General features: G+C 42.7%; 2 protein-coding genes across 3 annotated transcripts; one reads left to right on the top strand and one right to left on the bottom strand.

Moving 5' to 3' along the window:
- Positions 1-2867: 2867 nt before the first annotated feature.
- On the top strand, positions 2868-7927 carry LOC101783829. Its single transcript, XM_004974547.2, has 4 exons — positions 2868-3360; positions 5878-6161; positions 6644-6871; positions 7193-7927. The coding sequence occupies exons 1-4, from the start codon at positions 2868-2870 to the stop codon at positions 7676-7678; spliced, it is 1491 nt and encodes a 496-aa protein (XP_004974604.1). The 3' UTR covers positions 7679-7927.
- Positions 7895-22961, bottom strand: LOC101777755 (mediator of RNA polymerase II transcription subunit 14). 2 transcript variants are annotated; one of them, XM_004973167.3, is made up of 8 exons: positions 22314-22961; positions 17971-19038; positions 17702-17799; positions 15605-15779; positions 13994-14738; positions 12910-13868; positions 10275-11371; positions 7895-9419 (listed from the first exon to the last, which is right to left on the bottom strand). In XM_004973167.3, the coding sequence occupies exons 1-8, from the start codon at positions 22560-22562 to the stop codon at positions 8630-8632; spliced, it is 5181 nt and encodes a 1726-aa protein (XP_004973224.1). In that variant the 5' UTR covers positions 22563-22961; the 3' UTR covers positions 7895-8629. The 2 variants fall into 2 exon arrangements, with proteins under 2 accessions (XP_004973224.1, XP_004973225.1); XM_004973168.3 differs by lacking the exon at positions 22314-22961 and adding an exon at positions 19410-22275.
- Positions 22962-23352: the final 391 nt, after the last annotated feature.

The raw sequence follows: 23352 nt of genomic DNA, 5'->3' as shown, positions 1-23352 counted from the left end.
GGGGGGGCGAGAAAGAGCCATGCTGGATTAGGAAAGGCGGGACAGAGGGGGCAGCGGCGGTTTGTGGGTGGGCGGCATGCTCGCCGCTGGCCGGGGCAGCAAAGGTGGTGGCAGGGAGAGGACGGATCGGGACAAAGAAGAAGAGAGACGGTGCATAGGTCTTGACGGGCCACAAAGTCATGGCTCCTATCTAAGCCAGATAGGAGCCCCCGGAGCCTCCTGCAGCAGCTCCATATAATTTTAAAGTGGGCTTTGACCAGTTAATAGACCAAATTGAAATTGCACCAAACCAGTCCGGTTGCAAAAATATGAAATAGAAAAAGGTAACAAAGTGCATCGACCGATGACCTGCTGATACGCTGGAACGACCCAGAGCACTACGCTATCACCATGTTTCTGTGACAAACAAATTTTCATCACGCCGAGCGTCACAAATTGGAAAATGCCACATGTGTATACGGAGATATAAGAATTATAAGTGAAGAATATCTTGTGAGTTTTGGTGAATTAATAATATAAGTTTAAGTGTCTAATGAACTTCGTGAGCAGGTTTAAAGTGATTGGTGGTCTGTAGCATTTGTGGATGATCGTCAAAAAAGAAATGAATGAATATGAGGCATATCTTGGAGGCTAAATTTATTTTTGTTTGAATTTGAGTATAGGAATGCCACACTATTAAGAGGAATGCGTAATCTTTGGTCTTTACGTTCAAAAAGGTGCTCAAGATGACCTAACCAACCTATGAGAAACTCCTTTGCACCTGCACATCACATGGGGATACTTAGAATGGTGCTAACTTGAGAGCTCCAGAGTATTCCGGAGATAGTTCCGGAATATTCCAGAAGTTCCGGAGAAAGTTCCGGAAGATACCAGAGGTTTCGGGGTTTCCGGAGAAACTTTCGGAAAACTCCAGAACTTAACCCCCTATGGCTAGTTTCGGGGTGAAGGGTAAATACTCCCTCAGCTCCTCCCTCAGACTCTCTTTGGACCTAACTTCGTGCTAAGCGGCAGAAAAGCATTCAAGTCTCCTTCTTCACCCCCCTTGGCATTCTTGGTGAGATTTGGTGGGGATTTAAGGAGGGATCAAGGGAAGAGCAAGAGAGAGTGCTAGTGGGCTGATTTCCCATCTCTTGAGCACCTTGTTCTTCATCAAGCCGGTGATTTTGTGTCTGTTACTCTTGGAGCTTCAAGCTCCTAGCTGGCTAGACGTTGCCCGTGGAGCATCCAAGGTTGTGGCTGCCTACGGGAAGTTTGTATTACCCCGACGATTGAGTAAGTAACTCTAACTTAATTTTCATGGTCGCTAGAGTGAGGAAAGTGGTCGGGTGTGAAAGGTCTACCCTTTGTGGGTTCCTTAATGGAAACGTAGGCTTCAAGTGTGGAGCTGAACTCTGGTAAACAAATCCTTGTGCCTCTTGTGCTTAATATTCTTCATTTCATTCATATTCTAACATAGAGTTTATACCTAGGGTTTGTGATCGATCTACCTTTTGAGAAGGTTGCTAGTGTTTCTACCTTATGATTCAGGCTCAGTATACCTTGTTACATAATCTATTTTCATCAATTTACTTTTGGACAAGCTCTGCATAAGGTGTAGTTGATTTCTTCTAAAATCTCCGGAGAATCCGTAGATTTCTTCGAAAATTCCGGAAAAAAAGGGAATTTCCGAAAAAATTTCCGGAAACTCCGAAACTAGCTGACAAAGTTGTTTTAAGTTGCGGAGAATTTCAAGTTCGACTATTCACCCCCTCTAGTTGACATTCTAGATTCTCTCAATAAGCTGCCCTCACCCTCTTCCAAAGTGGTACTAAACTCACCAACTACAACCACAAGTCGACCACGTGGGCCAACAACTTCAACTACTATGGTATATTAGGCTGGGGTATTACATTCATATCCTAGGTCAAAGGATGATGCCCTCAACAGCTCACCACATACGCAGTAGACTCACAGAACCACACTGCCACAGGTCTAGCCACACGCACATGTGCGCATGTAGCGAGGGTTCATGCTTTGATATCATTTGTAACACCCCGCTCCAAATTCTGGTCGTTCTCACCAAAGCTTGGACAGAGAAGCCCGCATACGCATAGCATATCTCTTCCGCTTACACTTTCCACGTACGCGAGCCCATTCCACGTACGAATTGGCCGCCTGCAAAATATTTTTTTTAAATAGTAGGAGCTCCGCCTTTCACTTAAGAGGAAATAGAGTTTATGTATAAAGAGCAGTGGCACATGCGCCGCAGCAGCCACACGAGAGCGTCAGGTGCGCTCACAAACGAGGAACACTCCCCTCAACTAAAGGACCTGTGTCCTGAACGCCCTTTTGAATTGCTCTAAACATTCCTTGGTACTCTCCGCCACTTGCTGTGCAGTTTGATGTTTATTCTCGAAAATTCTTCAATTGCGTTTTTTTCTAATCCAAGTAAACAACTTGCACTTGTTTTCTGTACGCTCACGCCATAGAGATCCGTCTTGTATACACTTGGGAGAAAAAATGGCCGCCAGCAAATTGCCAAATGTTCTCTGCTCACTTGCACTGGGGCGCGTTGGGGAGAAAAATATAATCAGCCTTCGCGGTCAAAACTGTACGATGGACTAGGAGCATTTTATTTCCTTAGCGGACGAATCACAGTGCTACGCGGGCGCCGACGCAATACAGTTTTATTCCTCTGAGGGAGAGGTCCCGTTGGATCCTGCAATGGTGCCCGACTCCTCGCGCCGCGCGCGCGTTGCATGCGGTCCCCGTCCCCTGCGCGAGCTCGTCGCCACGCGCGCACGTACACGGCCGGCGCCCGCCGCCATAAATAGAGCACGCGCGACGGCCTGAACGCACGCTACCCACCTTCTCCCTCCTCGATCGCCATGCATTCCCTAACGCCGGTGGCCAAGAGCAAGACAAGCCCGCGCCGCGGCCGCCCGAAGCCATCGCCACCTCCGCCGGCACAACGCCATGGGCAGCCGGCGCGGCGCCCGCATGCCGTTGCTGCTTCCCCGCCGCAGCATCCGCCGCCCGCGCTGCCACCAAGCGCGCCGCCGGCTGCTGCCACATGCGCCGCGGACGCGGGCAACAACGGCAAGGCTGCGGCGGCCAAGAACCGCGGCGTGCAGAAGCTCCTCAAGTCGGCGTTCAAGCGCGGCGAGCACGCGCCGGGCGCGTCGTCGTCCGGCTCCGCCGCCGCGTCGGGAGGCCACGCGGGCGAGGAGGCCTGCTTAGCGGCGGCGCAGGACCTCAGCCGGTCCTCGTCGTCGTCTGCCGGCGCGAGCAGCGCGAGGAAGGGCCGCAGGGGCGGAGGCGGCGGAGACAACGGCTCCGCAAACGGCGAACGCTCCAGCCATGATAGCCTCGACCTCGAAGGTGCATTTGCTTATCTCCGTCTCATACACGCATGCACGTTACTACATTATATGCAGGACACAGAAGAATTGGTGCAAACAGAAATGCATGGTCGGCCGGGGAATATAAAGTATAAATTGAGCTCGTCAAATGCTTCCACGCCCTGCATTTTCTTTTTCTACAAATGAAACATTTTGATAGTTTCCGTGAAAATTATTAGTAATAACTGGATTGTGAATTTTTGGAGCAGCATTGACCGTAGATGGGACTGTCGGTTACAACTTGGAGCTGTTCAAAAAATATGAAATAGTGCTTTTCATCACTGAAACTTAACTTCAGAGTGAGCTCCCTACATTAAAAAAATATGCATGATGACTGGTATTAGTATACTTGTCGAGGTAATACCGTAAGGCACCGCTTGGAACGACAATTTTTTTTTTGGTGATCCATATTATATAAAGTTCTATGTTTGGCCTCTAATTTAGTTTGTCCAAAGATTATTGGTATTATAATTCCCTACATATACAGAAGTAGAATTACAGTTTTGAATCTGTCAAGCTCAGTAACGCTATCGAAATACAAAACTCATTACAATATGAGGTTACCAACTTGGAATATATTGGGCTAATATTCTTTTTTTATTTTTTATTTTCTAGATTGGAAATCGTGCTACCGTACTATGCATGCGTATTGCCATCATCCATGTATAATTATGTAGTTGTAACCTTGTAATGTTTAATTTCTGCTGTCCCCGCTCGCATATACACGTAGGGATGGGCACATGAAGAACAGTAGGCTGGAACACCAACACAATTCTTTTTCTCCAAGTAGGGATGTTCTTCAATCGATCTCAGCATCATGTGAATGTTTATTCCTTTCGCAGATCCATTTGAATTTACTTGATTATATAATCCTTAATTTTAATGTAAGTATGAGGACTTAGCATTGACAATGCCTTTTGAGCAAATAGAACAGAAATAAAATATTAAGAACCCACAATTCCTCTTCTCTTCTGCCTTTAATTAACTATACCATGGAACATGCACAAAGACCAGCTTTGCAAGTGTAAACAACTGCTTTGCATGTTAGTCTGAAAATAATATAAGTAATTATTAGTTTCAAGGGTTGTGCCATGTGGTTTCCGAAATAAAATTGTAGGGAAAGAATATCATGCAAGCTTAATTCGGTTCTCTACTCCTCTGTGCATCACTAAATATGGTGCAACGGCTACATGTAGAGATGTGGTCAAACTAACAAAAGTTTGACAATCTATTCGAAAATATAGTGGATTGGTATTGGTAATATTTTTATAGTACAATTTAATTATTTGTTAATCCTATTTAGTAACTATCTCAAGCAATAGAATCATGCTATTTTGGATATAAAAAGTACCAGCTTATTTTTGATAAATAGTGCTATGTATTTATAAACCTAACAAAATTATTACTACACCATGACATTCTTTTAGGAATATAGAACATCATTTCAAGTACATAATCTAAAAAATAGAAAGATAATCCATCAATTGAAATTAATTCTACGGGTGCAAATGTTATGACAAAATTCTGGGATATGTACATAATCTAAAAAATAGAAAGACCTTTTCCTGCACATATCCCAAAATTCTACGGGTGCAAAATGTTATGACAATCATGGCCATGTAAAAAAGACCACATACTTAGTGATGAAGGTATTTACTTCTTCAATTAATTGGAAGGGAATTTCTAGATGCAGTCTGAATTTTATTTAAAACTAGCGCAAATAGATCTGAATTTCCAACATATACAAGAGGAAAAGGCAAAGGTTTTAGAATTGGCATTATTTTCTTCCTGAAGACTTGTAGTTGACACTGTAGTGACAATTCCATCGTGCATTGTGGTCTAGCCCCTCGACTTTGACTAGACTGCATGATGCATGGGATGGTTGGTCCCCAACTCCTTTGGCACCACCTTTTATTTGATGATCTTCAATGAACAGAAAACGAACAATCACCTAATAGGCGCAAGATCTTCTGTTGGATCCCAACAGGTTCATTGGGCGGATAGCGAGCTGTCATGACTTCACATTTCCATGTATAAATATGAAACAGAAGAGGTCAAGAGGACCACCTGGAAATGCATGCCTTGGGTTTTGTGATCTTGAGAAGGTCAAAGAAACAGAGTTCAAGGCTGCATCATTCTAACTCAGCCAATGATTCTACTACTTTTACTGATTTGATGCATTTTATTCCTGGATCCAAAGGTTACATTACACCCCATTCTTTTTCTCCAAATGGCCTTTGTTTACATGATGTAACACATTTCCCATGTCGCAACTTGCAACCGCCTTCTCACTTATAAAGATTGCCCAGCATACGGATCAAGGAGCCAATTAGCAGTATCATAAGCTGCATAAGTTCTTCAACTCTCCAGAGTTGCAATATATTACTACCACTAGAATTCCAGAAACCCATCACACATCTGCATCTTCGCACGTACTTTCACCGTATAATTTCGCTTGGTCCCCTGACATCTATGCAATTCAACAATACTCCCAAAGGATCCAAGAACACCAAGGCGGCGGCGGCGCTGCGCAATGCCAAGATCGGCTCCTCCTACGAGGCGTTCCCGTGGGAGAGGAAGATGACAGACCTGCTGCCGGTGCCCAACTCGAGCCGCTTCCTCTCCCTGCTGATGCTGCCGCAGGCGGCCGATGAGTCGCAGACCAGGTACCTCTGCCTGGAGGACACGCTGGCTCGGGCAGACGCCTGGCTCATGTCCTCCCAGAGCTCTGGTGTCCCCATTGTGCAGAAGAACGTGCAGATTGAGCCACTACTTACAAAGGTACGTCAGATAAACAAAATTTTGCCAGAAACTCTGCCAATTATTTATTTATTTTTATATATTTACCGGCAAAAAAATGCATACTGATCGTAAGATTTTGTTTGATCAAATTTTTAACCCGCTAGCTAAAGGTGGATGAGGGCCGGTTGCTGTTTTCAACTGATATAAAAATTGATTTTAAAGGGAAGTAACGCGAAATTCATACCCCCATGACATTGTACTAACCCTTATCTAAACAATGAGCTAAATATGACATGATGATTTGCTTTTATAATAAAAATAAAAAACAGCAACCGGGGTAATAACCCGTATACTATCATGGTGCATCTTGTCTTCTCCAACGATTCTAGTCTCCTACGAGTGAATTATGATGGTTTCAGCAACATAAACGTTTTTAACATGATACTCCATTAAGCTTTATTCTAATAGTGATGGTAGTTGAGACAAATTGAAAATGCTTTATTCCCCTTGATCTGCTCCAGATATCTGGAGACACTGCATTGTCATCGGTAAACATGGGATCCCTAGGCGACCTTGCAAACGTGGCCACCATGAGCCTATATGGATTTGAGGACTACCATGGCGTGGACATAGGCATCGTCAGGGCGGTTCGCCTGTGGTATGCTCCGGTGGCAGGGGAGCTGGCGCTAGAGATCAAACTGCAACCAGGTGACACCAGGCTAGGCTTCGCCATAAGTCGGACTGAAGAGGTGAGCACTCAGCCACTCACAATTACACAGTTTTCAGATATCCCAGTGTCGCATACACTCTAAACTGTCCATGTTTTACTCATTTGTTATAGTTTGGACCATTAGTCCATACATCCATTTCTCAGGCATTACTATTAAGATCAATTTAAATTCCTGGTGTAATTAGTGTCTTAAAATTGGGTTGATCAACAAAATAATTCAGCTAAAAAAAGTCAACATCAGTTCTTTAATTTGTTTTAAGGTTCTAAACCTTTGTACAAGAGGTAATAAACTGTTGCTGCTATGTGTAGTCACGGAATGATTGCTTTGCCGTGCAAGCAGGGCTTCATCTACGTCTCCTCTGTGGCTGACGAGAGCACGCCGGGTGTGGCATCGACGCGCTCCGGCCTGCTGGAGCTCTACCGCCGCGCACGGCGGGCCTCCAGGCTCCTCGTCGTCTCGCGGGTGGGGCGCGACAAGGTGCTCCCCTGGGCCGTCTCAGCCGCTGGTGACGTCCGGTGCGCCGACACCGTGTCGCTCAGCCAGCTGCTGTCGCTGCACCGCCACGCGCTGCGCCCTGTCACGCTCGGCTTCCTCATGTGGGAGGACCTCAGCGCCGCCGCACTCCTCAGGAGCGCGGGCGCCAGCAGGCCGTCAGCGGCGGCGGCGGTCATGCTGCCGGCTCAGGCTGCGGCCGGCGATGACGGCGAGGCATCCTCCGACGAGATCGCGTTCGACGGCGACGGGCCGGAGATCGTGCTCAGCAAGGACTCGGATGACTGCTCCTTCAGGTTCCAGCACATCGGCCTCCCGGACAGCTGGCTGTGAGCCTGTGCAGGACTTGTTTGGATAGCAATGAATTGAAGTGAAATGAAAAGGATTGGAAGAAAAATTAGTTCATTTTATACTCATATCCTTCGTTCCACTCCAATACTTTCTATCCAAAAGCCCGTAGTGAAGCGCGTGATCCCCTTTCGGAAGTGCAACGGCAACTCGCCCCGTGCTGTCTCGACGCTATTTTTAACTCTTCGAACAATCATGGAATAATATTGATTATCGAAATGGGATTACTATTCATCAGCCGGATGATTTTGTATCTTTTTGAAATCAGTCTGACCTTACGTTTTGATTAGACAAACTGACACATTGTCAAGACAATAGTGCTACATCTGGTGTACACTTCCCCCGCATATCACACCATTATATATCCTGCCTAAACATGTATAAAATGTATGTACCAGGAACACCACCAGCAATCTTCTGAAGTACATACATTCTGGTTCATGATCTGAACCCCACAATACTACATACCAAGAGCCACATCTGCTTGAGTTTCCTTAAAATCACTTTCAAATAAAGCTAGTTCATTATCCTCCTGCAAATACCTCAAGAAACGCTCAAAATTTCAACTGCCTCAACACTTGGTGCATCCCCATCCTGAACTGCGTCCTTTCGAAAAGCAAATGATCAAATTATTGATAGGTTAGATGCCTATCATGGTGGCATGTTGTCCGACACTACGACCACCCTCCACAAGCTTTTGGGGGTTGAATAGTTGTGATCATCATATTACTATTAAGTTAACAATCTTTATGTACAAAATTGTGATGTGCCTAGAGTGCAAGAGGCGGGCATCATAATAGCCTTTGGCAGAAAACTCCTATTGTTACCCCCACTCTGGCACTCTGTTGAGCACCTTTGCATCTTTTCATCATAGTTCCACCAAACATATTCCCTCATCTGACAGCAGTCATCCATGTACTACTGTGAAGGTATATTTCAACTGGCAGAAAGTTGGCCATTTCTTAGCTGCTGCAGGGAAAGTTGTAGTTGCTTATGGATCATCTCAGCCACCAGTCGCAATCTCCCCTGGCCTATCTCTCCAGTGGCGGGGGACCCATTTGCAGACTCCACTGCCAGGTCAACAGCTTGCTTGCATCTTTCCCAGTCTTCATATTGCAACCAGCAAGCTCTGCCACCGTGGCTCCCCTCCATTGCAAGGAATGTGACATGTCCATTGTCCCCAAAGTTGTACCTCAGTCTCACAGACACACAATACGGCAACCAAGCAGCTCCACCAATGTTCGTATGATGTTTAAGAGCCTGGTCGAGTACAAAAGTTAGGCCAAAATCCACTGAACGGTTGGCTCTGTCATGCTTAATGTTGCTCTTTGATGAAGATGAACTCTCAGTGTGGTCATTTGACTCTGATCCATGGTGCTTCTCCAAACAGAGTTCAACCCGAACCCTCTGTGCGCTGGCAATTTCCCCATGAGCCTGAGACTGAATTTTCTTCCATGCAATTAGACTTATGAATTCTCGCAGAACTGAAATGGGTAATGTAAGCAAAGTGATAAAAGAAGCAACCCTAGAAGCATCATATGGTTCACAGGCGACACGCCTGCTGAAATAGTCACATATTTCATTTATCTCAGATGTTGCTAGCTCTTCCTGAGCTGGGCTCTGAGCTTGCTGCTGCTGTTTCTGTTGCTGGTGGTGAAATCGTTTTACATTAAGAACTTGAAGAAGCAGTTGAGCTCGTTGAACACTAACTGCAAAGACATAACCACTGCAAAACACAAACAGGAAAAAAGGATGATCAGGTGCAATCAATGTTCGCTTAGAAATATACAGTTTTTTAAAAAAGAAGGAATCTATGCCAAATCTTCAGCTGTGAGTACACAAATGCATATTTCAATACCAGGATCTAGCTGGAAGTTCAATCAGGAAGCTGGAACTGCTTTCAGATTTGTGAGAATTAAATTTAGTTCAATCTAAAATGGTCACGGGAAACAAGAAAAATAATGATACAAAGCACATATATTCAGTAAATACTCATAGATGTGGTTTCAGAATCTGTAGTCAAACCTCAAAAACTTTGACCGCTAACAAACACAAAACAGCTTGGACATGACAAATAAAAATGATATCAGTGGATTAGTCATGAAAAGATATTTCAAATTATTATGCTTTTAACAATTTTTACTAAGAAATAATTATATAAAATGATGTCCCAAAATAAACCGATGCCGTAAACAAGTAGAAAAGAATGGAGGTGGTGCTGGAGATTGGAGAACACGAACAAAATTAAATGTTTGGCATGCATTAAAAATAAGTACCACCTGCATGCTTAAAACAAAAGAAAAGTGCCGTCAAACATGTTCATCCAAGATATGACAATATCACACAAAACCAAAGAAAACAATACCAAAAGCTAACTGTATAAAACAATTACTTTAAAACATGCTCAGCCCATGGGAGTTCAAACATGCTGTGTTGTTCATTATTAGGTGCACGTCTAAACATGTGTAAACCCCCATCGCATTTATATTAGCATATTCAAAAGGATGGGTATTTTGGCTTTCTGTAGTATGATTCTTCTTAAGGTAAAACCACCAAATGTTATAAATAAATGGCTTCTTACCCCACAAAAAAACGCAGTGCTGGCTGCTCCTGATCCAAATTTAAAAGTGCTCCTTCATTCTCATTCAAAACTGACCCTAGTATCTCTTTCAGAAGTTCAGGAAACTGAGAGAACAACCATAGAACTCCAAGGTATTTAAGGATGACTCGCAACACCTTCTTAAGAGCAGCAAGAGGAACCCATGCACCACCATAGCCACCATCGTCCCCAAGACCAGTAAAAGCTGAGCTCAACTCACCCTTCATATGAACAGGAAGGTTTGATCCAGGAGAAAGATGTGGGGCTCCAGCAATTCCTGAAGCAAACTTTGAAGAAGCCACCATGGCACTGCCTGTCCGAGTGAAAGTAGGTGCCACCTGGTTCCCAACATTTGCAGTTGGCCTAGAAATAGCTACACCGTGAGCACCATGAAAGCGGTTCAGAGCAGGAGCTGATTGCTGACTTCCAGAAGCTGTATTGACATTGGCTTTCAATTGTGCACCACTATGCCTAGCACTCATATAATTGGATTCAAAAGCATTTAGACCCTGAGCAACATGCTCCATTATGAAAGGTCGAAATTGTGGGCAAGGTAAGGATCCACCAACTGAAGGTCCACCCTTTGGAGGGGTTGCTGGCTGCAGCCACACCTGATCCCCACTAAAGCAGCGTATGTCAACAGAGAAAATCTTGCGATATATAATGCGTATCCAATATGGACCACGTAGCACAACAGTAACATCAAAAGGTAATGATGGACTAGGAACTAATCCAGGCCCACCCCGCCCTGTAGCCGAAAGCACGGAACTCTGAAGATTATGATTGTTAGAATGGGCTGCTGAAGGGCTCAGTGGGGCAGACACATTTTGAGTAATATGGGCTGCTGAAGGGCCCAGTGAGGCAGACACATTTTGCATAGTAGTTGATGATGAGTCATTAGCCGGTGCCCCCTGTGCCCGGAAGATGTTTTGCTTTGGTACAGAACTGTAACTTGTAGTTGTCACAGGCATTTTTGCAGGGCGAATCGCAATACTAAGGGCAAGCAAAGGTCCAGCTGTAAGCCTGATGCTGTCCAAGAATGATGCTACCTCACCCACATTCACGAAATCCTCCAAAAACTGCATCATGTAAACTCAGTTATAGAAACAAAAATATCTCATGGAAGATTAATTCCTAGGCAGTAGCATAAGAAGTTGTGGTATGTTGATAAACTTGAAATGCCCAAATAGAATCTCAATTTGTAATATAGAATGCTAACTGGCAACCAATTTTGCCCTTTCACTAGCCAACTTTTGCTTGTGAAACCAGATTTTCTGCAGCCAACTAAACTGAGTATGGTTTGTGAGCAGTAAACTGATGCTCACAATCCAGCTTGTCTACCAAATGCTAGCCAAATACAAGACAATCAGATGTTGACCAACACCACACAGCCCTTAAACACAGAAAATATGAAATCTAACATAATTTACATGTCAATGAAACATCAGTTAACCTAAAAATGATTCAGTTAGGAATTCAATCAAACATTAATTTACCACGATTGGATGAAAAAAGCTGTTGTACAGTAAGAGCCTATAAAAAGCTGTACATTTGCCAAATGCTCGCCAAACACTAGGCAATTAAATGTTGAACAACGCCATACAGCACTAAACATAGAAGAAATGAAATGTTGCATAATTCCCATGTCAGACTAACATCAGTTGGTCCAAACTTAATTCAATTTGAATTCAATTAAATCATTAATTTACCATGAATTTGATTTCAAGAAAATAAGCTGTGGTTCAGTAAAATGCTATAAGATGCATCAGGGAAGTAACAGAATAAATAGCAACTATTAGCACGGCATTACTACCTGTGAAAAAGCCTCATAAAAGTTGTTTATCGCTATCTAATTTACTAAATGACGGTCATCTTCACATACCAGTAATAAGTGAAAGTCTGCATTGTTTACTCATACTTGAATGAATAAGTAAGTGGAGCAGTTTACAACAGGTTGACTACCAAACAGATAAAGGCCAGACAGCAAGCATGGCTTGAAAGAGACTTGGGTTTTAAAGCAGGAAAAGGCATATACTGGGATGAGAAATCTTGGAGATACTTTACTGTTTCTCACTTAATGGATACTCCCTTTGATCCCTAACATAAGTCCATTTGGAATTGGCACAATAATTAAGGTTAGGGATGCAATGATCCTATTGCCTATAAATCATTGCTAAAGCTAACAGAGGTGGCAAGTTTACTGCAATAATTAGTGCACATTTAACTAGGGGCAAACATGGAGTCATGGACATGTGCAAAAGTTGCATTGGAGTTACAGAAGACTTAAAGTTAGAGAACTGGGAGAAGGCTATATGGACTAATATTTGAGATCGAAGGGAGTACAAGGTCATTCCTTCTATAGGGAGAACTTGACCTTTAAAACGCAGTATTTCAACTTAGGAAACTTATATCTATACATAGAATACATATATATCAATGAACTGCACAGTACTGCTGGTCTGCTGCACTACCTAGCAGTGCCGCTATGTAAAGAAGCATACTAAATAACTATACTAAAATATCAAGCAACGCATAACTGCATACGAATATCCTGTAGCATTGCATATAAAAAATCAGAAATGAGATCATAATATTAAGCATAGAGCCATAGACAAACCTTTGTGTGCGGCCAAAGTTGATCTGGAGAAACATGAATTGTGCAACCATCATTACCAGACTCCCATTCAACAACAAAGTGAACCATAGGCGCAGCAACATAACTGAACCACAAGCTCATCAAACCAACAGCTTCAATCCTGAAAATTTTCCTAATCTGATCAGATAGCCTGTGTTTGCTACCCTTTCTTGCGGGGAGTAGGTTCGTGCCTGCAGATGTCACTTTTTCATCTCGTTTGTCATCAACTTTTACACCAATCAATCTTCGCATTCTACAAGAAAATGCACGGGCATTTGAAAGCCGTTGTAAATCTGAGACAAGCCTGTGTACACTAGTAACCTCAACAGTGTGATAAGTCAAAACGACCCCATCATCATCAAAAGTGATATGTGAATCTATTTCAGAAGTGTTCGCTATACGAACACCAATACCCCATTCAGTAGCAGTGCTGCCTCCATGGACTTTCCAGAGTGAACCATAATATGGATCGTTGATCCTAACATCCCAAGACATACGTCCAGTTTTACCTAGGCGCAAGCATACATGTTTCCATGAATCCTCTTTAAGAAACGGTAACCGCAACCAAAGATTAGAGGATGGTGTCCCCAGCTCTGCTTCTTCTGCATATGGGATGCCAAGAGAATCCATCTGGGTAGTTAGTTGAGCATACTTGATACAAACTGAACAGTGCTTTATGACATGACGAAGTACGGAAGCATAAATAGCTGATGTAACACAATGATTTTCTTCTGTAAATATATTTCCATATGTTAGGGGTTTTCCAGATGAATATTCCTTATAAAGAACACCATCCTTCATAAGCTCTGATGCTTTTCTTCGTTTTCTTGGTCCATTGCTAATTCTAGATTGTTGTAATGATGGGGTATTCAATAAAATCTCCGAAAGAGATCGTTTTCTAGAAGGTCCTCCAAGTTTTGTAGTGGAGATATTTCCCAAAACTGCAAAGTGTCAAAGAGTGTCACAAAAAAGGTGATAGCTGTTAAAAATCAGCATAGACAGACAGCTAGTTGGATATCAAAGCATAAAAATCTCAAGTTACTTCAGAAGAAAATGGTAAAAGTACCTTCTTGGCCATCTGAATAAAAAAGTTGAAGAGATTTACTTCCATGCACAATATTATGGCCTCCTAAAGATCTCAAGGAGCTGAGGCCATGACCAGACTTACAGTCTGATGACATGGATGAAATTCTGGCAGGGCCTGAACTGTTACTCAGCGGATCACTGTTCAAGCTTACATCAGGTGTAACTTCAGAATTATTAATGTCAGAATGCATTAAGTTTCCATCCAGCTCAGGTAGGCAAGCTGTGCCACTGAGTCCCTCAGGACCAACTTGAAAAGAACTTAAGTGAGTAGAGGGCAAACTAGAAGGTGGCAAAAGTTGATTTTCTATAGTTGAAGAACTTGTATTATGCTCAAATACTTCATCAACAAGAGAAGAAAAAGAAGGCGAAAATGACGGTGTCAAGGGCAGAAGCTTTCCATTTCCGCTTGGTCTGAATGATCTACCTTCAATGTCTTGTAGCACCTTCCCAGTATCAAATAAGTTCACACTATATTCATCTTCGCCTATTTGCATATGACTAATATCAATCCTATTAAACCTTATAACCTGGTTAGCATCAGCATTAGAGTTGTTACTTTCATCAGTCTGTGTCTCAAGCAAATGAAAAACAGGCCTGAGGTAATTATCAAGCTGTATCAAGAGATAATAGGCATTTGCGGACTGAGGAAACCCCATGACCACAAAATCTGAACCATGTAACACTGACTTTGGAATCTTTAGAGTAACCTGGGACTGAGAGAAAACCTGAAATAGCAGGGAAATGAAGAATTTAGCATGTAGATGTAGATTAAGATATAAAAAAACTGAAATGTTCTAACAAGGTGGTGAATTGTTCATCAAAGAAACAATTGAATGGTATCATAAAGCACATAAAAGTTTGCAAGGTTCTAATAATGGCGTCTACCTGATAAATATAGTGCTGAGGACATTAACTATTTTCAAGCAGGTAAGATAAGAAAAATGGTGGTACCGAAATTACTCTGTATGTGCATAAGATATTCACCAGTAAAGCATCGAAGTTTTACACAGAATGTTTGAGACAGGATAATTCTTTCCTTAATTAATGCTTAAGGTAGTTTATCATTTGAGTGTGCCCATCTACAAACATGCCCAACAAGGACCACTGCTATTTAGGAATGAAACTGATCAGATTGGTTCACAATAGGTTCATGTATGATGATTACCTGTCAATGTAATAGGACATATCAATGCTACATACTGTTATGAAATACTATTTTACTTTCATCACGTACATGCTATTGAATCAATATACCATAAGAAACTTTAAAGTTTTCCATGCCAAAGATTATAGGCTACAAAGTTCCGAAAGAATCATATAATTAGCCAGGCATGGGATTCCAAAAGAAGTACTTGGGATTCCAAAACAAGTATGGCTTAGCTTTAGCAGGGAGTTTACTAGAAAAGATAAAATTTCCATTTCAGTCTCAAGATGATTCAGATGAGGATTACAAAAACCATGATTCATCACATGATTTGCTACAAGAAAATCATTGCAAAATAAAGCTGAGAGCTAACAACTAAACACAAGAAAACATGTTTAAATACATATAGGGAAAGAAAAAATACAGGCAGTATATTACAATGACAACCTTAAGACCCAGAAACCTTCCAGTTGCAGCAAATAAGTGGAGGATGCTCTTGGTCCTTAAACTCACAAAAACCTCAATTGCTGTTGAACTCCCTTTGTTTAGGGCTTCTTCAGATTCTAACAGTGCAGAAGGTAGCAATATATTTTTCGATGATTGAAGGAGGAGGCGACCACTCCTATGGTGAAGAGAAAAAAGAAAAAAAATAGTAAGTAAAGGGATTGACTTGGAAAGAATACAGAAATAGGTGGCGATTTTGTCTTTACTATTTAGTGTGTTCCAAACTAGATTCTTATGCACACATACACACCAACACACCAACATAGCCTTTCAGTCCCAAGCAAGTTGGGGTAGGCTAGAGTTGAAACCCAACAAGAGCCACTAATTAGGGTTCGGGCACATGAATTCTTATGCACACATATACAGAAGTTATTAAAAGGAGATGGAGAATAATTTATAATTTTCAGGCTTTCCCAAGATTCCAGGTAGTGCCTGGGATGCCAACCTGATATGTTAATAACCATCATTACAGCAGTATAGCACAAATCTTTATGATATAGGTACTTTTGGCCAATTCTCTTGTGTTTTAGGGGAACTGCCAGATGGTAACATGCTAAAAGCTTAGAATATGTAGTGCTCTATCCAGTTGGACATAGAAACTAAATCATAACACTAAGAAGTATAGCAACAATTGGACATGAGGTGAATCCTACACTAGTGGAGTGTTTGGTTTGAGTGTTACGGTGATGGATCATCTCAGTCCTAATCTTAATGTCTGGTTTGAGGAATGGGATGAGTTGATCCAACACATCCTCATTCCTCGCAAGCACATGCATAGTGTAAACATGAGGAACAGGGTCATGCAACAAAAATCCATGGGAGGGTCTCATGATGGAAAACTCCATCAAGAATCAAGGATGGATTCACTCCTACAACCAAGCGCCCCAAAATGTTCTTCTAGATACATCATTTAACCATTGACCTCCGATTTTGGAAAATAGTTATATATACAAAGTTGTGGACCCATCTGCTTTGGTGAACAGGATCTCTTCAGAACTACTCATTTTGGGCATATTTGGTCTCATGGCTAGCTCAAGCAAGCTTAGTAACTATCAAACTTTTCCCTACAGAACATACAGCCATTCGTCACTTAAAGCAAAAAGACTAGCAACTAGCCTTGTTGTCATTTTCTAGAGCTGTTGCAAATGTGGAGTAGTTTGTGCTTATCCTTGCCTAAAAAAGCAAAGTGAATAAGGAATCCAAGCATGCCTGTAGTGTCTACATGTAGGCAGCCATCATTGTCCCTAGTCAAACAAGTTGAATCTGACAACTACCATACAGCAAAGTTACAGATTGATCATATGGAAATGTTATCGTTAGACTTTTCAGTGAAAAAGATGCTTGCACAATATTTTAAGGGTTTGCCATACCATACCGAGGCATTTTTTCCCTTCCCCACATCCAAATTTTTTCTAGGCCTCAGATCAAGATCCAAGGGTCACAAGATTGTCTTCTTCCTTCAGCTACTCCTCCTGAGCTGCTCACCGACAAGCATGTTCTCCACACCACACCCTCCTGCTCCTGTCTCTGGCAGGTTCCCGTCACCAGATCCACGGACGCGTTCCACCACTACACTAACCGAGCTTCGCTCAGAGCCTCGAACCCACCCCCCCCCCCCAAAAAAAAAATACCAAACCCTAACCCTAGCAACCCGAAGGAGAGGCTTCCTCTCACCGGAGGCAGAAGATACAGGGTCAAGGTTCTTGGAGATGGGAAAAGAGATAGGGGAGAGGATGAATAGAAAAAACAAGTGTGGGGAGAGGATAGAATACCCAATTGACATATAGCAAACCCATATTTTAATTCCTTGTAAGAAACTAATTTATCTGAAAGCAAGAATATGGCTTGGGAAAATGTAGATTGATTATGGGAGTGCAAAGCACATTCTGCCTTAAAAACGATGGTCAAAATCTTGAACTATTACATATTGAGAACTACAGCTGTGAGCTGTGGAATTATTTTTTATTATACAAAATCACCGCATGTATCATGTGGAATGTAAAATAAGTAAACTAACAATGTAGCAAATAAATAACAGACCTGATATTCATCCCAAGGTGAATATACAATTGCCCATATGCCCTAATCTGAAGAACTTCATCTGTACAAGAATTTTCAAAGTTCTTTCCATCCACTTTCTGCATGATTTATGGACATCGTTAAGGCAACAAAAATTACAGTGTAATCAAGCATTACCCAAAAGCAAAATGTACCAACCAACAAATCTAGAAGTCCAGCTAAAAAATGCAAGATAAAGACTAATGATTTCCTCTTATAAACGGAAGGTACTTGCACTAAAATACCCATACCTTCCCTAAGCCCTCTACATGAACCCCTCTTTTCAGGACAACATCGGTAGGTGATTGCGAAATTTGAATATTTTTGCTCAATTCCCTTTGAATGTCTAGAAGACGAGTGTGTCTATTGCAAGCAATTGCTTTCAAAATAAGTGCTTCAACATCAATGCATCTTAGATCAATAGAAAGATTGGCCTCTTTGTCAGTAAGCGGATCCAGTATAAATGTGCTGTGCAGACAACTTATCAGCATATCCTTCCCTGCCTCAATACTGATAAATGGGGATAAATCAGGTTCTGCGGAGCCACTACTGTTTTCATCTAGCCAGTAATGCACCTTCAAACCAGGAATCCTGAAACCACTAAGGTCAAGTTCCCCATCTTGCCCAAGCTGCACTGGAGCATTCCCACCTTGTGCTGCACTACTATCTGAGATAAGTTCAGATTTTATTGCATCTTTCCATCTACACTGTCGTAGAACATTAGCCTGTCTAATTACAGTATCCATAACAAGAGAGATGCATAATTCATGCAGTACAGTATACAAAATCATGAAGGGATTGTCAGTATTAGCCATTCTCCGTTCAATATCATCGCCCAAAGCATATCTTCTTGTCTCTTCAAGTTTAATAGGTCCAGTCTTCTCACCAACAAGTAACTCCATGTGCAATACCCTCCAAAGCGAGAAATGTCCGCGGTAACCCAATGTAAGAAGAACTTTAAACTCTCCATCTACACGAAGATTGGCTATCCCATCAGTCACTGAAACCTCAGATATTTCTTTAGGAAGTGGCATTTCGAGTAATTTTGCCCGTACAAGGGTGTTTAATTTCTTCAAAGTAGGCCTTCGTTCATCTTGCAAAAGCATATTCTGGGTACCTATTTCCTCTATGCATTTTGGTAACTTCCTGTAACTCCCTGTACGTAGGACTTCTGTAGCAAATGGAACATCATAAATGGGAGCACGGGCCTGCTGCAGTCCATCATGCATAAAGAACAGTGAGTCTGCTGTTTGGGTGAAGCACGTCTCATGGACAGAGAGTGTTGACGCCAGTTGCCGGCAGTAATTAACCAGAGGAACCTGAAAAGATCAAAATCAAATACCTCAATCACAGGAAGAAAGCGCAGTATCCTCTCTGGCAAAAGAACAAAGGAGAAAAGTCTAACTAAACAGAGTTCTTAGTAGTCCCTCTGTTTTCTCTAATCATGCAAGGAAAAAAGAAACATGACCAAACTAATGCAGAAAACAAGTTCTCTCAAAAAATAGGTTGTAGTAGTTTTAATAAAACTGAATATTTGACTTTCAGCGAAAACCAGTTTAAGTAATTCGGCTTCTGTCTCATCTAGCTATTAGCTAGCCCGTAATCTTGTTTAACTAAATTTGATTTTAATGAAAACATGAGAACCAAAGAACCCCTTAGGGATTTTAAGGCTGCAAGACATATACTGCACCTTGCTACTCTGATTGCATCGTGCACATCCAACAATCAACTGGAACCTTTTAGGCAACCAAGGGTAACACCCTGTTCATCTCAGGCTTGGGATCGTGGATTTTAGCTTTTACAATCACAAGCTGAAACAAACATGCAGCTTCTTACATTGGATTGTAACAATCCGGCATGTGGATTGTAACAATCCGGCATGTGGATTGTTACAATCCAAGAATCTGCTCCCCACCAGCTTGCGGATTGTTATTATCTGCAAGTTGCTTTTCACAATCTACAAGCTGAAATAAGCAGGGCCAAAGCCAGCTTTTCAATATGAAATGGAAACATTTAATATGCAAGTTCAAATATTTGCCATCAAAGTGCTGTTACATTAAAAAAACCTACAGAAAAGATCAATCAACTAGAAAATGAGTCATGAAAAGCTACATGATATGGCAGCATGCAGTATTAAATGTGAACAAAAATCATGCATGACCCAGAAAGTCTGATTCTAAAAGGATCTTGGTAAAATTGCACACTATCCGCAGCCTAAACAAAACAGGGTTACACTGTTTCAGCAATAGGTAAATCATTTGCAACAAAAGATTCCACGACTATCAATTATTTGTCCATAAAAAGTTATGATGACAGCAATTTTAATATATTCCAGAAACAAGTTATATGTGGTCTTTAATTGGTAGAAATTAATTGAATAGACACTACGTTTCATAAAATCGTCATCTTGTAATGTTAAACATGTTAAACCACAGACATGTAACATCAAATTCATTGTTGTGATAGGAATTAAGACAACATTTATTGATACAAACTTAAACTGTAATTACTAAAATAGAAGTTTGTTAGGTTTGTGATACACTGGTACCCATTTCAGATAGGTGAAATTGGTCTGGTACATCAATGAGGTCTGTAAACATGATAATTTTGGTAAACTTGCCATTGCAAAAGGCTGAATCCAAAATACGCCATCCATGTTGCAAACCTTACTCTTATTTGTCATTGACCGGTCAAGCCGTAACAGAGGCACAAAACCCTGCCTTCTTCTCCCTCATTCCCCTGGCTTTCTTTTTCCCATGCATGAAATGGAAGGAACCTTGGCTGCTTCCAATGCGTGCATGATATCTATCTCATGTGCCCTTGACTAAGCAAGAGCATGTCCTTATTTGCCATTGGAAGGATTAAACAAGGCAGTCTGGCAGCAGGTGGGCTGGGAGGCTTAGCATCGCAGAGGAAGAGGGTGGATTATGCAGCTGCCAGGCAGTGTGGTGACAGGTGGCGAGAACACCAAGCAGAAGACGTGTCCCATTATGTTGCATCCACTGCTTCTGGCAGCACATTGGAGAGATGATGCCGTGCAATCATGAAGCTCCCGTGGAAGCAAGGCTAAATCCTGTGGAGGCTCCAATGGATTGAATAAAGACTTGAAGACAAAGGTTGAAGACAGGGCCAACGTGAGCTTTTTTTTTGAAGAAATTAACGGCCCAATGGCACTGGCTGCAATGGCCAATAAGGGCAAGTTTTGTAAACTGCATGGCATATTTCAGATTAGGCCTTTTGCGATGGCATTTCCTGGATGGGAAACATTTGCAATGGCAAAATCATTCCAAATGAAAAAGGGAAGAAAAAAATGAAAGGAAAGAAGAACAGATAGCCCCACACAGTCATCTGACCCTTGTACCACTGGGAATACGAGAGGATCCCTAAGGCTACTTTGTTCACCTCCCACCCTCAGAATCCACCCCTCTACATCTCAATCCTATCCCTGCTGACCTGTCCCTCTCACTCTCTGTTTACTCTGACCTTTCTCCCTGGCTTCCCGTTACTTCCTCTCCCTTAGCTCATCTAGGTCAAGGCCAACATGGTAGAGACAGTACCAATATTGAGCATGCGCAACAAAGCCCATGCAAGCGCAGCAGCAAGTAGAGTCACTCTACGTAGGTTTCTCAGAGGAAGGTTTATAAGCAAATGGTGTAATTCTGCAGCAAGACGACAAACAAAAAAAAACTCTTCTTCTGCAAATAACACCAAAAGCAGCACCAAAGTGAGCAACGGAAGCTAAAAACTGAACACAGCAACCACTTGAAAATAATGCTTCATGTAAGATGCAAACGAAATCTACAACCGCCATATTATAATCTTTCCATGAAACATGCCAGATGAATGAATAGACCTACAAAATGAGAAGAGTATGCACAGTTACACAAGGGGAGGAACCAGCAATCGAATATAGCTCAAGCTGGGAAAACACATCAATGTGTTTCTCTTTTTTTATTTTTCAAAGAGCTTCCATGACCTTTTTGTTCTTGGCACACCCTGCATATATGATATATCAGATAGCAACCACCAAGCTATCTACCACATCCAGTAAACAGGATAATGCTAGATATAGCCCTTGTGGCTATATCCACCACCACCCACCCCTGGTTTCAAAATGAGACATGGGTATTTACAGGGAACCTTCAGGATCTGAAATTGAGCATTGGCTAATTTTACATATTCATGTTCACAACTAGCAATGAAGTAATGATATTGTAGTCCAACATGAATCCAATTGTGACACTTTTGCATGCTCATGGGATATATTATTGAAGGGGTTGCTGTTAAAAAGTTTGACAAAAGAAACGTGTTCGGAGTCTCAAATCTGATGGGAGGGGGTAGTTTAAGGAAGATGTGGTTCAGTATGTTGCTTGACTCCTGATGTTGCAAACACTTCTTTGTTGATCCAACTACATCCTAGAGCCATGTTGCCTTCACTCTACTAATGCATACAACAGACTGGAAGGCATAGTTATTGACCTAATGAACAAGAAGATTCCCATGGTTCACTTCAGTCGGCAAAACTGCACCTCTGATTGAACAGTAAAGCTTGCAATTAACTTGCAGGGAGATGAGATAATCGACTGGGACTGACCTGCTGACACCACTTGGCAAGGACATGGAGCCGGAGCATGCGCTGCCGCGTGCGGTCGACGAACTTGAGCAGGTCGATCTTCTTCTCGGTGTCCGACCTCAGCCGCACGCCCTCCTTCCCCTGGGCCTCCGCCTCCGCCTCGGCCCGCGACCTCTCTACGAGCTCCCGCAGCGCCAGGTATGACTCCTCCGCCGCGACCCGCACCATCAAGCCCAGCTCCACCGTCTGCTGCCCCAGCTCCCCTGCCATCGGTGGCCCCTCTCAGCTGAAGCTCCCTGCCGCTATCAGCACGCCAGCACTTGGCCAGCTAGACGGATTGGCGCGTCTCCGGAGTTGAAGATTCGAGTTCTGCGAGCCGAAGGGAGCGGCCCATCCAAGCAAGCTAGGGCTACCTCACCGACGAGGAGAGGGATGAATCAGTCAAAGTTCGGATGGATCTCCGCTCCACGGCGGTGAAGGATTAAGCCGAGGACGACGGGTACGGAGAGACGACGATGGGAGGTGGAACGGCGGCTGAAGGATTGGTGCCCGATCTGGAGGCGGCGTCCGGCGAGGGCGGTGGAGAGCTTCGCGGTCGCAGGGAGAGTTTGGGGAGGAGTAAGGCAGCGTGTTTCGGCAGTGCGGCGCGAAGCACGAGTGCACCGAGCAATCGAGCATCGTATATTCCCGTCGAAGGCCAAAGTTTTATTTGTCTCGCTATATTCGCCTTTGCAAGAAAGGAGTAATTTTCGCTAACAAAAAGTTATTTCCTTTCACAATATACTGGATTTGCTATATGCCACCGGATGTGGTCTAAACCCACGTGCCGAATCTTCTTCACTCAAATCTGCACACTCTCTCCAACGACAAAATCAGCCTCCTCCTCCATCAACAACATCAAACCTCTCTCGTGGTTAGAGATATGGGCAAGGGTTAGACTAAGGAGCTAAGGATCGACGAATTTGGAGTTTTAGTAGAAACGCTAGGGGGAGCTCGGTGGTTGGAGCAACGAGGTGATAATGGCATGGCTGGCAGTAGAGGATGATCATAGAAGGGTTGA

This window comes from Setaria italica, chromosome VI (genome assembly GCF_000263155.2).
Source record: "Setaria italica strain Yugu1 chromosome VI, Setaria_italica_v2.0, whole genome shotgun sequence".
In the NCBI taxonomy this organism is placed as follows: Eukaryota; Viridiplantae; Streptophyta; class Magnoliopsida; order Poales; family Poaceae; genus Setaria; species Setaria italica.
This window is presented reverse-complemented; position numbering and strand designations above follow the sequence as displayed.

Coding starts and splice junctions, on each gene's coding strand:
- LOC101783829 (XM_004974547.2), top strand. CDS start 2,868: ATGCATTCCCTAACGCCGGTGGCCAAGAGCAAGACAAGCCCGCGCCGC. Junction 3,361..5,877: donor TGATAGCCTCGACCTCGAAG/GTGCATTTGCTT, acceptor ATACTCCCAAAG/GATCCAAGAACACCAAGGCG. Junction 6,162..6,643: donor TTGAGCCACTACTTACAAAG/GTACGTCAGATA, acceptor GATCTGCTCCAG/ATATCTGGAGACACTGCATT.
- LOC101777755 (XM_004973167.3), bottom strand. CDS start 22,562: ATGGCAGGGGAGCTGGGGCAGCAGACGGTGGAGCTGGGCTTGATGGTG. Junction 17,800..17,970: donor ATGTAGAGGGCTTAGGGAAG/GTATGGGTATTT, acceptor TAAATCATGCAG/AAAGTGGATGGAAAGAACTT. Junction 9,420..10,274: donor GCACTGCGTTTTTTTGTGGG/GTAAGAAGCCAT, acceptor TGTGTTTTGCAG/TGGTTATGTCTTTGCAGTTA.